General features: G+C 33.5%; 1 protein-coding gene across 7 annotated transcripts in view; it reads left to right on the top strand.

Annotated features, from left to right (window-relative positions):
* The window catches only part of BTBD10 (BTB domain containing 10), an 82,766-nt gene that overhangs the window by 35,806 nt on the left and 29,335 nt on the right, over window positions 1-17,625 (top strand). Inside the window, exon 2 of one of the 7 annotated variants that reach the window (XM_074273154.1) lies at window positions 1,236-1,365. The exons of 5 other annotated variants lie outside the window; for them this stretch is intronic. Coding sequence is in view for 1 of the 2 variants with exons in the window: in XM_074273147.1 (XP_074129248.1) it covers window positions 4,333-4,457 (125 nt within the window). In the remaining variant the exon portion in view is untranslated. Of the gene's footprint in view, window positions 1-1,235; window positions 1,366-4,317; window positions 4,458-17,625 lie in introns of those variants that run through there. One more of the 7 variants, XM_074273147.1, reaches the window with a different exon arrangement.

Here is a 17,625-nt window from a genome sequence, read left to right as displayed (position 1 = left end):
TGCCACCTAGCCACCCCTTGTTTTCCTAAATTTTCTCAGTAAATTAGGCAGGACTGTCATTCAAGAGAGAATGAAGTCGAGGTAAAGGTTGAGACTCGACCATTGTTGAGGTAGAAACAGAAAAGACTAAGGGGACCACATTCAAAAGTAAAGGAAAAGGTTTCTTAAGTTGTATTAAGATTTTGACCTTTTTTTCCCCGGCAAATTATTCTATCCATTCTTCTCTCTGCCTATATTGGGTCATAATCATTTTTTGAATCTGATTTAGAAAGTGAAATTAAAATTTTGGTTTTTTTGTAATTCTAAATTTAAAGAGGATTTGCATATACAGCAGCAGAATTTTTAAAAAGGAATCTTTAAGAATCATGAATTTTCACTTTTGTGCATTACTGTTACTGATGCCCTTCTCCCACACTTCCTCTAACTCCCTCACTCTCCATTAAAAACTGGAAAGAGGAAGAAAAAAACACTGTGGTTAAAAATATAGTCTGGGAAAATAAATTTACATAGTAGCCATGTCCAAAAGATATGATTCTTTGCATATCTTATGTGTCTCATTGGAGAATGAGTAGCATATGCTTCATTAAAGATTTCCTGGAGACATTCCTTGATCACAGTTCTTAAATCTTTTAAAGTTATTTTTGTTTACAATATTGCTATCCCTGTGTAAATTCTGTCAGTTCATACCCAATCTTCTTTGAAATCATCTTTTTCATCATTTGTTATAGCACAATAATATTTCGTTATTTACTTCAGCTATTCCTCAATTGTTGTTCTGCCCTTCCTTCATCAGTCAGGAAATTTGTATTGCTTGCTGCTGACCTTCTTTCCACTTCTCCCACTTCCTTGTTGAGTTTGATTTATTTCCATTCAACGGTGTGTGTTTTAATTTTCCTTTGTCCATTTGAGATGATTGAAATTTATCTGAAGCCTAATTGCTCATTCTTCCATGTTTTCATATACATAAGAATTTTGTATTATATAAGAAACTATTATAAGAAATAATAATTCTACCTCTGGTTCCTCCTTTTTTTACTTAATATATTCCTCCTTTCTATTTCTGATATTTAAAACACTCAAAACAATAACCCACCCTCAAGGTTCTCTATATTTCTTAACTCAATATCTTTTGAAGACTTTTAGGTTCTGAAAGTGCACTTGTTAAGTTCCGCCTTATTAGAATGGAAGCATTGGGTCATCCAGCTTCTTTCACTTTCTCAAATTTATTTTTCTAGATTTCTCTGGACTCCAGTGTTTATATTTCAGAGTTTCTACACAACTGTAGTCTTTTATTCAAAAATGCTTGAATGTTCTCTGACTGAAGGGCCATGGCTTCCCTTGTAGGATTATTCTCAGCTCTGAAGGGTAAGCTATTTTTTGTAAGACTCTGTGTGTGTGTGTATTTGTATTCCAGAATCTCTCGTTCATGATAGAAACTACTAGATTGTATGTGATCCTTATTATCATTCTTTGATACTCAAATTGCTACTTTTTGGGTGCTTGAAGTATTTTTTCTTTGATATGGGAGCTCTTGATTTTGGCTATGGTATTTCTGAAACTTTAATATTTAGAGTTTCTTCCAAGAAGTGATCAATGGATTCATATCAGTGGATTCACTTTTCCAACATACATATATTTTTGGAATTAATTGCCTTTTTTCTTCTTCTTCTTCTTCTTCTTCTTCTTCTTTTTTTTTTTTTTTTTTTTTTTTTTTTGGTCTATTTAGTTTTTAGGGAGTCTGTTGAATTGTTTACTTCTTTTCTCTTCCAAACTTTTTCTTCTAATTCTTTCCTCCACAAGCATTATTTCATTTTTTATCTTTTTGCTTTATTTCGTCTAGATATTCATGTAGTCCTTGTAAGAAATCCATTTTTTCTTTTTAGTTGCTGTTTATAGTTGTTTTGGTATTACTTGTTTCTTTTGGGAATCTTTAAATTTGCAATAATTTTTGATATTGGTTAGGGTTTTCTTTACTCATTTCTTCAACTTTAATTTCTGAATGGGGTTTTGTGGCAAACCTTGGCCCTGTCACCACCCTATGTTTTCATGTATATCGAGGTATTTGTTCTCACCGTTAGGTCTTCTGGGTTTCTGCCCTGACCTTGTCTTCATGACATATTTCCCCCTCCTCATATTTGCAGTTTACAGTGCTGGTTCTTCAGTATCTGCTCTGGTTTCTTAGGATGAAGAGTGAGGTTCTTTAAAGTCCCTTAATACCTGAGCTATTTTTAGCTGAATTCTACTACTGGGGCATTAAAAAAAAATCTCACGCTGGGGTTTTCTGACCACTTTGGACCTTTCTTTTTGAGAGTTTGCTGCTGCTTCTAGACCACACATTTCTCTTGACTAGTCTCTCCTAAGCTGGGATGGTGTTGCTGACTTTTTGGTATTCTCTTTTGTCATTGGAGTTCCGACTGCTTTTTTTTTTTTTTTTTTTTTTTTTTTTAAGTTGAAAAGGTTACTGTAGTTTTACATTAGATTTCTTTATTGATATTACTAATGCTCTTTCTCCCTCATTTCTGCTCCCTTGGCTTCCTAAGTTTCAGCTAAAGTCTGACCCTTCAGTATGATTTTTTTTTTCTCCAGTTTTCCTTAGTGGAGTCTTTCCTCTGAGACTGCCCTCAAATTATCCTATATTTAGCTTGTTTGATTATGATTGTTTTCATGTTATCTCCTTTATTAGACTCTGAGCTCCCTGAGAATAGGAAGTGGAAGTTTGGGTGGGGAACAAGCTTTCTTTAGTATCTCCAGCACTTACAATGCCTGACATAGTATAGGCATCTCATAAATGTTAATTGACATAACATATATATAATTGTTACAATATAAACTTTCATATGTATGTATGTGTGTGTGTGTGTGTTTTAGCTTTACTACATACTAATTGTATGACTTCAGCTCACTGGAGCTAAGTTTTCCTTATCTATAAAAGGGAAATGATAACATTTGTAGTCTGAGTGTTATCCAGAAGGTAATTAATACTTAATTCCAAGGTATTAGAAAGTGAAGTAGTATATGTAAAATATTTTGTAAACAATATTTTTATAAATGTGATCTCTTTTAGAGGATATGTATCACATTTGGTTTCTTGTTAGAAATGTATTATAAAATATAACATGCTATATATAAATATATTAGACATGATTCTTTGGGCTTAAATTATTTTCCAATGACAAGCATGACTAATATGATGATAAGCAAAGAGCCTTGAAACCAATAAAATTTAACATAAGTTTTAAATAGGGTGATTTTTGTTTTGTTTTGTTTTGGGGTTTTTCTTGAGGTTTGATAATTTACCTCACTATTTTAGCTGGAATTTTTGCTAAGAAACTTCTGATTCCTTTTCTTAAGTTAGCCAGAATGGTAGTTGTGTTCCGTAAATTGTGGGTCAGAAGATGCCTTTGTTTTTTAAAAACTAGAATTTCATTTTGTATGACACAAATTAAGATATATAAAGTACTAAACTATGGAATAGAGCTATTTTGGAGGACAATCACTATATCAAACTCAAAATCTGCAGCCTGCTCAAGTTACCAAAGATACATGCATCATACATTCAATATAAGACTTTGCCGCAAGGTTTCACTCCCACACAGGGGAGCGCATGCTCTGTTCATTATCTGGGCCTGAATGAAGACTGAGCTGACCATTTACTTTATGAATTATAGATTGTACTCTTCATAGCTGTTGAGAAGAAAAAAAAGTTTTGTTCCTTTGGAGAGTAATAACTTAAATAATTTTTTTAAATCAAATGGCATTTCTCAAACTATTTATTGGTCTTAAATCCAAATGAATAAAGCTTTATATCTTGAAGGAGTATAAAATAAAATGTAAAAAAAAAACTTAACGAGAAAAGAAGTTTGCTGTAACATTTTCAATTGGCTTTCCCCACTTTTACTGAAACCTGGAAGGCTGGCAAGGTTAGAATTAGCTTTACAGATGGCATTTGGCAGTGTACCACTAAGCTCTCTTCTCTCAGCCTCCTTTCTCCTGTCTGTCAATTACAATATCCAATGGCTGTTCAGAGATGGAGAAATGGACCGACCACAGCTCATACGATGCTGTTAGGTTAGAGACGTCAGTGCTGCACTACCCACGGCTGAGTCAGTGACTGTAAGAAAATGAACTGAATTAATATCTTTGGGGAGGTTGCGTCTCTAAACATTAATCAGCCTAAATAACTGCAACAGGATTATTGCATATGGAAGGCAGAGAAGCAGGAGAAAAGCTAGAGAAATTGGGTGTATGTAAGAGCAATAAGATTATTTTGAATGGTTCAAAGGAATCTTGAGAAGATAATGGAAATATCAAGTGTGCTAAACTTTGCTAGTAATGCTCAAGGATGCTGACCTGGCTTTCACTGCTGCATTGTTTGAAAGAGCAGAGCTCCTTTGTGCTCTGATTTCAAAAATTTTTCCTTGCTTTTGTGTGTCCACCTTGGCATGTTCAACGGGAAGGTGTGTATTCATTTATTTATTATGTGATAATTTCTGAGGTTAAATAAGAGATAAACAAGGAGAAATGCTTGGTCTCCTGCCCTGAGGGTGCTTCCACCTCCCCATCTTTGAATGCTAAAGGTCATTTATTTTCTCTCACTTTAGTGGCTGGTGGTTTTAAAATAAATGGCATGTATGGTTTTTCTTTTGTGTTTTGAGTGGCTTTTTGTTTAAAAACCTTAGTGGAATCTGCTTAAAACTTGAGAATGCATTAGATTTGGTAATCTTTTTGTATGAATATGATCAAAAATTATTTTTAAAAAGATTAATTTGAAATTTGTTTTTGCTGAATCTTTAAAAAATTAAATCCAAGGGGAGAATAATAAAGTAAATGAAATCACTTATAAAAAGCAAAAAGTTAAATGTTTCTTTTAAAAAAAAAACATTTTGAATCAGTATAACCAATTATTGTTAAAATAATGCTGTGCTTCATTGAAAAATAGAAATTGTTAATAAGTTGATTAGGTGCTTGATTTGAAACAAAAATTAGTCTATACGTAGTTTTTCTTTAAAAGATGGTACAAATTGATTTGATTTAAAAGATGGTCAATATAGTATTTTGAAATGGGACAGGTTTTATTTACTATCATGCCTTTTTGTTTTAATAGAATGAAAGAAAATTGCTTAATTTATAAACTTTTAATTTAAAATTTTAATTTAATTTAAATTTAAAATAAACTTTAATTTAAAACTTTATTGCTCATATTAACTTTTTCTTTTTCTCTCATCCCTCTCTGTCATCTCCTTTCAGTGAATATTATTATCTTTTTACCATTGTTGAAAGGACTTTTTGATACATCATATTTACTTTAAATTTTTAAATTAAATTTTATATTGAATAATGGATAAAATATTTCATGTAATAAAAGAAAGTGTTCTCATTTCCTTCCTAAAAATTTCTATAATACCTAAAAGATACAAACCTTTATTAAATTTCTAAACTCTTAAAGTATTATACATTTTTGAATACCTCATTTAGATTTATGCTGCATAAAGAACAAAAAAGGTAGCTAACTTTTTGGAGGAAGGGAGAATGTTATCAAGTTTATTGGAAAGATGGCAAAAGTAAATATTAAACAGTTTCTCTTGGTGTGTTTTGTAGCTCATCCCAGGATAAATAGAAGTTTCAACATTTCTATGTTGTCAAGGTCCTTCAGTGATCTGATTCAAAACAAGTATTTGGGGGACATAATTAGTTATTCCTCCTTTTTTCTTCTTTCTGTCAGTTGATATACATGTCAGTCACAATACATGTTACTCATCCAATGAAATGTATTTCCATGTATTGTGATTTTGTTGTGGAGATTCTTGCTGGGATTGTTGATGATGATAAATGAGCATGCTTGTGTTGTCACAACAGACAGGTGTCATATTTTTGATGATAACCTTCTTCATGGTCTTGATCTTAATGCAACTCTTATTAGCTCTGAGAAATGAAGGGAAATGACACTAATCTTTATCATCCAATTTTATCCACCCAAACAATAATCCCCCCAAAATAAAACTTAGTTGCTTGTTTGTTTTTAATTCTTTGATGCTTAACCACAGGAATCAAGACCCATAGAAGGGGAAAGCAAGGAAGATAGTTGTGTTCTTAGCTACATGGTGAAAAAGACAAAAATAATTATTATTACTGGGGGAAATGGAAAATAGAATCCTATAATGAAGATTTCTGTTATAATGATAGAGATGCACTTTAGTTTCCTAAAGAAAAATATTTAGTTTATTTTTAAGGGTCTTTCTAGCCCTCACAGCCTATTTAAAAAAAAAAAAAAGCCAAAAAAAAGCATGGCATTTACTTTGAATTATATGATCATTAAAAAATTTGCTATTTACATTTCCCTTCCTTCCCTTCTAGAGGCTTATTTTTCCTATCACAAAAAAAAATGTACAAAACTGAATTTAGTTTTTTAAAACTGGTTTTAGATAAGCCTACATATGCTGATTATTATTTTTCAAGATAATTTTGTTATACATTTTTAGAGCACAAAAGATCTTTGCTTAGATTTTCTGCATTATATATTCAATAATCCTATAAGAGAATTAATCTGAATATTATTCTCATTTTAAAGATCATTTTGAGGCTCAAATTGATGAGAGATAGGAAAAGGGGAACCCCATTTTGATCGGTGCAAAGATAGCAAGATAGTCCCATGAGGCGCAGTGTCCCCTATAAATGAATTTACAGGCCCGAAAACCTAGATTAGTTAAAAGGTTTATTGTAGAACTTTTGCAAAAGCATGGAGTCTATTGTTGCCCTTTTATAATGGGAGGGTCTTGGTGATGTTGAAGATGGGTGGAGTCCCAAGGTCCTGGAGGGCTTTCACTTAGCTCAGATCCAGTGGGGGCTGGGCCTGGATATTCAAAAGTCTGGTTTTTGACCAGGATTTGTGAATCAAAGTTCAGCCATGGGGGTTGGGAAATCGGAAAGGAAATCTTAAAGGGACCTCAACCCCCATCAAAATAGCTTGATATTAAGTCTTAGTAAGACTTAACTTGAGATTCAAAACCCAAGACCATTCTTAAACTCTTTTACTTCAGCTCTCATTTTTATTCTGAAAATGTTTAGAATGTTTCTTCTCTTTTTTTAATTGAAGTACAATTTTTTTTTCATTAGTGGTTAGACTGAGGTTTGCAAGATATCACTTTGAGTTGTATTTTGAGAATGTTATTTTTTTCCACTTCCTCCAGTGGTTTCTGGTTGATCACTACAGTGAGGTATTATTTCCTTTCTTTTATTTTTGAAAGTCTTGCCTCTGGTTGCTTGCTGAATATGTTGTTTGCCATTGTAATTGTTAAATTTAAGTATCCAAATTATTGAATCTGGAATCTTTTTGATTAGGGTTGAGGTCCCTTTAAGATTCCTTTCTAATTGCCCAACCTATGGCTGACCTTGATTCACAAATCCTGGTCAAAGACACCCTTTGAATATCGGGGCCCAGCCCCACTATCAGCTCAGCTTCCCCCATCCCTCACCTGATCTGAGCTATCTGAAAAGCCCACCAAGAACTTGGGGGTACCGCCCATCATCTTCTAGGTATAAAAGAAACGAGCCAGAGCGCTCTTTGCAGGAGCCCTCCCCCCAACACATGGTATCCTTCCAGCCATGTAAGGATTCCTGCCCGTCCAGCAGCCACCTCTGGCCCTGGTGTCTTTCTAACTTAACTTTACTTCCAATTTCTACAATAAACCTTTTATCAATCTAGTTTTTGGGCCTGTAAATTCATTTACAGGGGACACTGCGCCTCATGGGATTATCTAATTACTATCTATGCGCGCGAAATGGGGCTCCCCCTTTCCTTTCCCTCATTATTTTGATTAGCATTTTCTTTTGTGTTCTAAAGTTTTTGTCAGTTTTCTGTATTATTTTTTGCATTATTGTGTTAAGATTTTTTTTTTTTTAGTTTTGTTTCTCTTAGAGATCTAGTATACATAAATTATCCATAGAGATACCTCCATAGTTCTTTCCTTGAAATAAATTGTTTGTACAAAGACATTTTCTTTCAATATTATTCCCTTTTTTACTTCGCTTCTAGGACAACTTTCAGTTTTATATATTTGTTTTTGTCAGTTATCCTTTTTTTCTTTTTTGAAACTTGTCTCCATGGATTCAGATTTTTCTATTGTATCAATTATTTCTGCTGAACAAGCCATGAATTTTGCTTTAATTATTTATTTATTTTTAAAAACCATATAGGAACATCCTATGTGATTTCTTGTTCTCTTGGGAAACTTTAGGGTCCTGTGCCTCACCAAATGTTGGTTCATTTTCCATTGTCTTGAAATATTTATTCATATATGTTGACTCTCTTCTGTCATTAATATTGAAGGGGTCTTCAGTGTTTGTGGTTAGCAGAGGAACTGGTAAAAATCAATCCCTTAGGCAAGCAGGAAGAAGGCTCTGATAATGGAGATCTGTTTAGTTTCTTGGTTCTTACCTTGTAAAGGTAATCCAGTTAAAAATCCAATTTATGTCAAGACCCTGAGGCTAAAATTTCTCTGTAAAACAACTTTCCCTTGCTACTCTCCTTTGGGTCAGTCCACCTTTGCCTCTTGGTATCTTTGTCCTTACCTCTTCTCCCCCATTCCATGAGACATCTTTCCTAACTCAGCTATAATTCTCAACTCCATTTCTCCTCCTTACAGCTAACTAACTTTTTTAGTGTACTAAGTCCCTTTCAGGATTTAGCCTGCCAGCTGAGGGCTTGTCCCAACTTCATGGGATACTCCCTTTCTACTGAGTAATTCCGAGTTTCTCAGTATCTCTTGTATCCCTTCTTTTGTCTGTAACCTATTCCCCTAAATAAATCTTTTTGCCAAAGAGAATGGTCACTATGAATTTTTCACATGATTGGACCCCAACTTTTGGTGCCTGCCATCATTTGGTGACAAACCTCATATCATAGATCATCCTTGACAATTTATTTATTCTCAAGGTATTTAACTGAATTTTCTTCCTGAAATTTTTAACTTTCTAGTTCTCCTTGATAATTTCATCTGGCTGTTTTAGCTTCTCCACACCATATTGTAATGCTGGAGAAACTGAGCAAGATAGAGATTAGAGAGTATTTAATAGTTTATTAAATGGAGAGATATACTGGAACCAAATGAATCCATGGTTTGGTCCCAGAGCTGAATTGAGACTGTGGTCTCCTAAATCCAGGAAACTACGAGAGTTCTCAAAGACTTATACTTGTCTTGGATTGGGGGGGTAGACTGAGGCAGGGACGGAGTCAGGGTGCTGAGAGGGGGAATAGGACTCTGACTGGGTGGGGTGAGCCACTGGCAATGGGATGACATAATCAGGGAGAGGCAACCCTGACACAGGGAGAGGCATCTTGATAAGACAATATCTGATATTCTTATAGTTTGGAATGGGGAGAGGTATTCTGATAGTCTAAAACTTAAGATCTTTTATCCTTATCAAGTATTCTGATAAAGAGGGAGGGGAGGTTTTGCAGAACTGAGAAGCTGAGGCAGGACTGAATCAGGATAATTAGGGAAACTGAGTCAGAGCAATAAAAGAGAACTGTGGCATAATAATATCTCCCCCCTCCCCCCATTTTATTTCTCCCCCCCCCATGTTAAGTAACTCAGGTTTTGATTGCCTTAGTTCTCTTTCTCCCTCTCTGTCTCTCTCTTTCTTCCCCCCATCCCTGCCCCCCTCTTCACTTCTCTAGCTAAGTTACTTTTCAGTAGAACAATACTGCCTTACTGCTATTCTAACATGAGCAAGCTTCTGCTTTTTGGTTTTCTATCACAGGAAGGAAGGTAGTGCTACAAAAGTGTTTTATTTTAAGTCGTTTTGGGGTTGCCTTGTGCAACTATATTGTTGGTTGTTGGAGGAAGTAGAATGCTGAGAAAGTACATTGGAGTAAAGTAATTGCTGTCTTTAATGTTTGTTAAATTATTACCTTATTTGGGTTCTTGGTGTTCCATAATACAGGGGAGACAGCTGATACTACTTTTGTTTAGAGCTTATGAGGATCAGAAAAAAGTATTTAGTTCTCCATCTTGTTAGTCATGTGATATTCCTTTTTAATTCATAGAAAAAGGAATAAAGTTTTTTTTTTTTCTGTCATAAGTCCTTTGGGATTGTGATTTATTTAATCACAGTTCATATAGTTATCTCTGAAATTCTCTTTCATAGTTTCTTATAGCAAAATATTTTTCAGTTGTAGTCATACATGATATTTTCCAACTGATGAGAAGAAAATCAAATAGGAAAAATGTAAAGATAAGAATTTAGATTAAATTTGTATAGCTTTTTTTTTTTTTTAAATTTCAGGAAGATAGAACTTAATAGCAGTTTAAATAAAAAGACATTTTTAGATGTTTTTAGCTTGCTGTGGTTTACAGAAAAGTTAATGTGATCGCAACTAATTAGTGCTCATTAAAACATTTAACTATGATTAAAAACATTGAAAGTAATATATATATATATACTTCGCTTTAATCAAGTTATATTTATTTGGAACCATATATTCACTTTGAGGTGCCACATTTATAATAATTTTCTTCAAAAATTTGAAGTCTTTCAGTTAGAAAAAATCAGACTTATTTTATGTACTTATAAAAAGCAAAACTAGATGGAAGCAGGAGTTACATATAGGAAGAGATATTTTTGGCTTAGTGTAAAGAACTCTTAGAGCTAGAGATGTCCAAAATTGGAAAGGACTGCTCTTAAGAGGTCTTCAGGATTTTATCAGTGTAATGTTTTCTTGAGCTCTTCATCTCTTTCCTTTATCTGTCTTTTTTATGATCTGTAGTATATTTTAATGATCTTCTTTTTGTGCTTCTGTTGATCTTTGTCCAAATCTTTCACAGTCCTTTTCCTTCTGGTTCTGGATTTCCTTACATGATTATCTCTTTATAACTTGGTAGATAAATATAAGCATTTTCCTATCTCCCTTCCCTTTTAGCTCATTTTTTAAAAGTACATTTTTAAAACTACATATACATATGGATAATTTTAGTCCTTAAAAAAAAAAATTGCAGTCACTTCCCAATAGATCATTCTGCATATTAGGTCTATCATTCTTTGATTAGAGTGTTTCATTATTTGTCTTCCTGAGTAGTGATTGGTTAATCCATTGATCAGAATTCAAGTCTTCCAGGATTTTTTCTGTTATTGTTGATTGTTGATCACAGATATAGGGGAACTCTGAGAAAAGTATACTTGAAGCAAAGATACTTACTGCAGGATGTAAACTCAATGTTATTGATTGAGATGATGGTTCTCTAGTTTACATATACTTAGTACTTAGTATGATGATGTAATGGTTCTACAGTTGGCATATGATTAGTATGTAATTGTACTAAAGTATATAAGGGCTGGGAGGACTTGAAATAAGCAGACTCAGGAGAGACTTGAGTGAGAATATGCTCAATGCAGACTCAGACACATACATAGAGGAGACACAGATGAGGACTCAGACACAGAAGACAGAGACAGAAACAGATCCTCAAGAAAGCTAGCCCCATGTTGAGTGCCAAAATGTAATGTCCCAACTAACTCTCTGGAGACTCCTTAAATATTTCAGTACGATTATATCACTACAGCACACTGAGCATGCATAATCATTACATCACCATAAACATCATGCTGTCCTTGATTCAAGTATATCTTTTCAGAATTCTGGCCCTCTACATCTCTGTGTACATTATTCTCTTGGTTCTCACAATTCAGTCTATATCAATTCATACAAATCCTTTTCAGTTTTCTCTGATATTGTTTATTTTATTGTTTCTTACAGTTCAATAATAGGCCAGTATATATTATGTTATAAATTTGTTGTGTAACTAATTTTTAAATAAATAAATTCTTTTCTTTCTCCTTCAGATTTAGGCTTAGAAATGTAAAAGGTATTTATTCATAGTTTACTGACTTTGTGGTCGTAGCCAACTTGTTTTCCAAAATGGCCGCACCAGTGCATAGGTCTACCAAGAGCATAGTACAGTTTCATCTTTCTTCTTGCAGCCCCTCCAAAAATTTGTCATTTACCTTTTTTGTCATCTTTGCCAGTCTGATAGTCAACATTTATTAAGCACTTACCATGTGCCAGACACTGTGCTAAGCACTAAGGATATTAAAAAAAAAAAAAAAGACAGTTTCTATCCTCAAGAAATTTCATTGATAGGAGAGACAAGTGAACAAATAATCTTCAGACACTGTATAGGATAAGTAGAAAATAAGTAAAAGAAGGAAAGCATTTTTCTAATTGTTGGTAATTTGAAACATTTTTTTCCATATGGTTCTTGAATATCTTCCTTTAGAAATTGCTTGTTTTTATTTTACCATTCCCCAAAAGAAGAATGACTGTCATCCTTATATATTTGAATTGGTTCCTTATGTATTTTAGATATGGGAGTTTTATCAGAGACTTGCTGAAAATTATGTATCTAGTGGGAACTTACAGTGGAATATGGTATGAAGTCTTGATCTTAACCTAATTTCTATCAGATTGTGTTCCCTTTTGTGATGTTTTTCATATGTAATCCCAACTCCTGTCTCCCCTCTACTGTGCAGGAATGCATTCTCTCTTTATCTCTGCTTTCTAGAAGTCTGGCTTCCTTCAAAGCTTCAAAGGCATGCTATCTCCTATAATCTCCATGAGATCTGAACTCCCCTACTAGTGTCTTGTCTTTTAAGTTACCTAGTTTTTATTTTGTATATACTTACATATATACCTGTTGCCTTCCCCTTTTATAAGTACCTTGAAGGAAAGATACTATTTTGTTTTTGACTGTTTTCTCCAAAATAGCTCACTTCTGAAATTTATTAGGTATTTAATGCATGCTTTTTGATTATGTATGTTGGCATGTCTAATAAAGTATTACTTCTTTCTGTACCTATAGTTTATAGTTTCTCTTCTGAGAAGATAAGACATAGTTGCTATCAGGATTCGTTGTAACACTGATCAATTTTTATCTATTTCAGCATTATTTTTGTGTTACTGAAATTATTGTATAAAGTTTACAATTTTTTTCTTTTTGGCTTTAAAATTTTTTTTTTTATTAATTTTATAATTAGAACTTTTTTTTTTTTTGACAATACATATGCATGGGTAATTTTTTACAGCATTATCCCTTGCACTCACTTCTGTTCTGAATTTTCCCCTCCTCTCCACTCCCTCCCCTAGATGACAGGCAATTCCATACATATTACATGTGTTATAGTATATCCTAGATACAATATATGTGTGCAGAACCAAATTTCTTGTTGCACAGGAAGAATTGGATTCAGAAGGTAAAAATAACCTGGGAAGGAAAACAAAAATGCAAACAATTTACACTCATTTCCCAGTATTTCTTTTCTGAGTATAGTTGATTCTGTCCATCATTGATCAATTGGAACTGAATTAGATCTTCTCTTTGTCGAAGATGTCCACTTCCATCAGAATACATCCTCATACAGTATTGTTGTTGAAGTGTACAGTGATCTTCTGGTTCTGCTCATTTCACTCAGCATCAGTTGATGTAAGTCTCTCCAAGCCTCTCTGTATTCCTCCTGCTGGTCATTTCTTACAGAGCAATAATATTTCATAACCTTCATATACCATAATTTACCCAACCATTCTCCAACTGATGGACATCCATTCATCCTCCAGTTTCTAGCCACTACAAAAAGAGCTGCCACAAACATTTTGGCACATACAGGTCCCTTTCCCTTCTTTAGTATTTCTTTGGGATATAAGCCCAGTAGTAACATTGCTGGATCAAAGGCTAGGCACAGTTTGATAACTTTTTGGGCATAATTCCAGATTGCTCTCCAGAATGGTTGGATTCTTTCACAACTCCACCAACAATGTATCAGTCAGTGTTCTAGTTTTCCCACATCCCCTCCAGCATTCATCATTATTTTTGCCTGTCATCTTAGCCAATCTGACAGGTGTGTAGTGGTATCTCAGAGTTGTCTTAATTCGCATTTCTCTGATCAGTAGTGATTTGGAACACTCTAAATTTTATCATCTGAAAATTGTCTGTTCATATCCTTTGACCATTTATCAATTGGAGAATGGCTTGATTTCTTATAAATTAGAGTCTCTATATATTTTGGAGATGAGACCTTTATCAGAACCTTTAATTGTAAAAATACTTTCTCAGTTTGTTACTTCCCTTCTACTCTTGTTTGCATTAGTTTTGTTTGTACAAAAGCTTTTTAATTTGATGTAATCAAAATTTTCTGTTTTGGGATCAATAATGCTCTCTAGTTCTCCTTTGGTCACAAATTAATTCCTTCCTCCTTCACAAGTCTGAGAGGCAAACTATCCTATGTTCCTCTAATTTATTTGTGGTCTCATTCTTTATGCCTAAATCATGAACCCATTTTGATCTTATCTTGGTATATGGTGTTAAGTGTGGGTCCATGTTTTTGGCTTTTTTTTTGCCTGGGATCAGTTAATAAAGTCTTTCCAAGTTTCACTAAATTTTTCATAATCATTGTTTCATAGGGAGGGATAAAGTTCAGTTACATCAGTGCACCTCAGTTTGTTCAATTTACCAGTTGATGGCCATTACTTATAGTTCTTTGCTACCACAAAAATTGATACTGTCAATATTTTTTGTACTTTTGCCTTTTCCCCTATGTTTTGTCTTTGTCAGGTAATTCCCCACAATAGTTTTACTGAATTGTGGGGTTTTTTATAGTCTAGTGACTTTTAGTATGGTACCAGATTTTATTCCTGAATAAATTAGTTCCCAGTAACATTTTCATCTTTGATCATTTCAAGAAGGCACACTTATTGACTTCTATTAACAACAGCCCATGCTTAAATGGGAGCCTATTATTTCTATATTTTAAAGTATGGTTCAGAAATTCAAATTCTATTCTCAAATACCATTTCTTGTCAAATACCATCTTCTTGTCACTGTTGGATAGATTTTGTTGCTAGTAGATAAACCCGATTGTATTTAGAAAATACTAGGTGCTGAGAAGGCAGTTTTATAACTCAGAGAAGGCACCTGATTTTTGAAGAACAATGTTCTGTTGGATCTAAAAAGGCATTCAGAGTAACACCTAACAGAAAACATCAATGCTTTCCTTCTGTAAAATCAAAGTATGTTTGAATATATTTGGAAACTTTCATTTACCGTATTTAAAAAAAAAAAAAGAAAGAAAGAAAAGGCAGTTTAAAATAAACAAAGGAATTAGCTAGGTGTACATGTAAATGAAGATCATCACTACAAATTTATACTAGATTATTACCTTTTATTGCCTTCTCTTCTGGAGAAAAAACAGTATTCCCAGAAATTTTAGAGGAGCAGCTGATAATGAAATAAGCATTATTTCATTCCATTTACAGTGAACTTTTAAACTGGTTATCCCAAAGAGGAAGATAATTGGATGAAAATAAAACTTGAGTAAAGTCTTTTATTTAGTACCTTGAAGTTTGTCAGTTAGGATACTGCTGCTGCTGCTGCTAAAACACAAATAATGAATTCCTAATTTGTGGTTACCTTTGCTATTGTGTAAAAAATGCTAAGTACATTAATTCCTCAAAACCATGAACAAGATATTTTAATATTTGTCATGTGAAGAAAAATCAAACATACCTGCAAAAAAAGTAAAAATACTATGTTTTGATTCAACAGTCTCTTTGGATGACATACATATGTTTTTAAATAAAATAAATCGAAAGTAATCTTAGAGGGAACGCACTAGCAGTAGGGAATTGGGGTGACTGAAAGGGAAAGGTCTTTTTTCTGTAGATAGGACTTGAATTGATCTTAAAGGAAGTCAGGAGGTAGGAGTGAGGAGGGAAAGTAGGAGGATAGCCAATGAAAACAAGAGTTGTTAACAAGTGCAAAGAGAACTGCAAGAGGACCAATGTCTCCCTGGAAAATAGAAGACCCACAATTAGGGAGAAACACATTAAGAAGATTATCCAGTTAGGAAGAAAATAAGTTATGAAGAGCTCTAAAAGTTAAGAGGATTTTGTTTATATTTGATCCTGAAGATAGTAGAACCACTAGAGTTGGGAATTGAATTAGGAAGTAAAGGAGATAGAGATAATGGCCAGATTTTTTTCCTTAAAAAGATGTCTTTATTAAATGAGTGTAAGATGAACTATATTAAAATTATCAGCTTCACACATAAAAAATGGGTTTATTATTGAGGTCATTAAAAGTTGTCAGCAGAAGGAATTACAAAAATTATTTCTACATTATCTTTGCTACATTCATTCTTTTTCTTTTCTTTTGCTCTGATTTACAGGATGAGAAGTTCTTGTTTATCTAGTGTTTTTTGTTTGTTTCTGTTTTGTTATTAAGAGCAGATGCATTGGAGTTTGGGGTACTTAAATAAGAAGAAAACAACTATTTCAAGTTGAGAGGCAGGGAGTACAACCAGCAGGTTATTGCCTACAGGGGAAGAGAAGGGAACATACAGTAGAGATGTTGCAAAAGTAGAAATGATGAGATTTGCAAAGTGATTAAGTATGTGAGGTGAATGTGAGTGAGAAATTGAGGGAGATTGAAAGCTTAGGTAACTAGGGGAATAATAGCTCTCATTACTGTAATGAGTAAGTTAATAAGGACTTGGGGCAAAGATGGTCAGTTATGTTTGGGACAAGTTGAATTGAGATGCTTGTAGAATATCCATGTTAAGATGTCCAATAAGCACAAGCTTAGTTGATAGTAGATGGCACCAGCTTATCAAATACTAATGATAAAGATAATAAAGGTGCTTTGTGTATACAAAGGTCTTACAAATTTAGTTGTAGAGATGGATTTGTAACTAAAAATGGGAATAATAATAACATTGTGTGGAAAATGAATACCAAATAAATCATATTAGACAGTGGTGCTGCAGTTGTGGAGAAATGATTATTAGCTCTGATAACTGGTCTAGTTGGCAAAGATAAGTAGAGCAAGAGGTACAGCATCAGGTTATGAAGAGTTTTGTTGAGTGCTAATAGGAATATAAATAAAAGAATAAACCAATGCAAGAGACCATTACTAATACAGAATTGACAGGCATAGGTGATTCTTATGCTTAAAGCAATCAAAGACTTGTTCAAAACTTAGGACTATAGATGCAAAATTCAGTCTGATTTAACGTTCTTTATTGAATTAATGGAATTATTAGCATTTTAAATATTTTCCTTTCAAGTGCCAGTGAAATATTTAACTAATAATATTCTAAAAATCTGTAAAACAAGTACTTTCTCCTGTAAAAGAAGACTTTTTCAGTCAATGATCAAAATAAAATTGCAAATATTTTCTCTACTGCTAGTTTGGTATAAGCTGGATATGGTCAGAGTTGAAACTGGTCTGCAGATTAAAGTGGTCACTGGTGCCAAATAAGAGTTTGTGCACTGTCCCAGAACAAGCTATTTCAACAATTCCCTTAATGTTATATAGAAAGGGATTCCGAGAAGTTATACACCTAGGGTTTTATATCTTTTTTTAAAATGAGACACTGATATTTGCTGTCATTTTTATAGATTTGAGTTTGCAAGGCTGGCATGGAAGATTTTTATATCCTCCTGAGTTTCTTATCAGCAATTAGAGCAAGCTGCCACTAAGTGAAGAGTTCTGCCTTGATCTGAAAAGTTAATTTTTGCAGAACTATGGTTAACTGAAATAGATTCATTGTTCTCATTTACTTACCTCACAATATTGTTTT

The sequence above is a fragment of the Sminthopsis crassicaudata genome, chromosome 6 (genome assembly GCF_048593235.1).
Source record: "Sminthopsis crassicaudata isolate SCR6 chromosome 6, ASM4859323v1, whole genome shotgun sequence".
NCBI classification, from domain to species: Eukaryota; Metazoa; Chordata; class Mammalia; order Dasyuromorphia; family Dasyuridae; genus Sminthopsis; species Sminthopsis crassicaudata.
The sequence above is the reverse complement of the archived record's forward strand: the minus strand, read 5'-3'. Positions and strand labels throughout refer to the sequence as shown.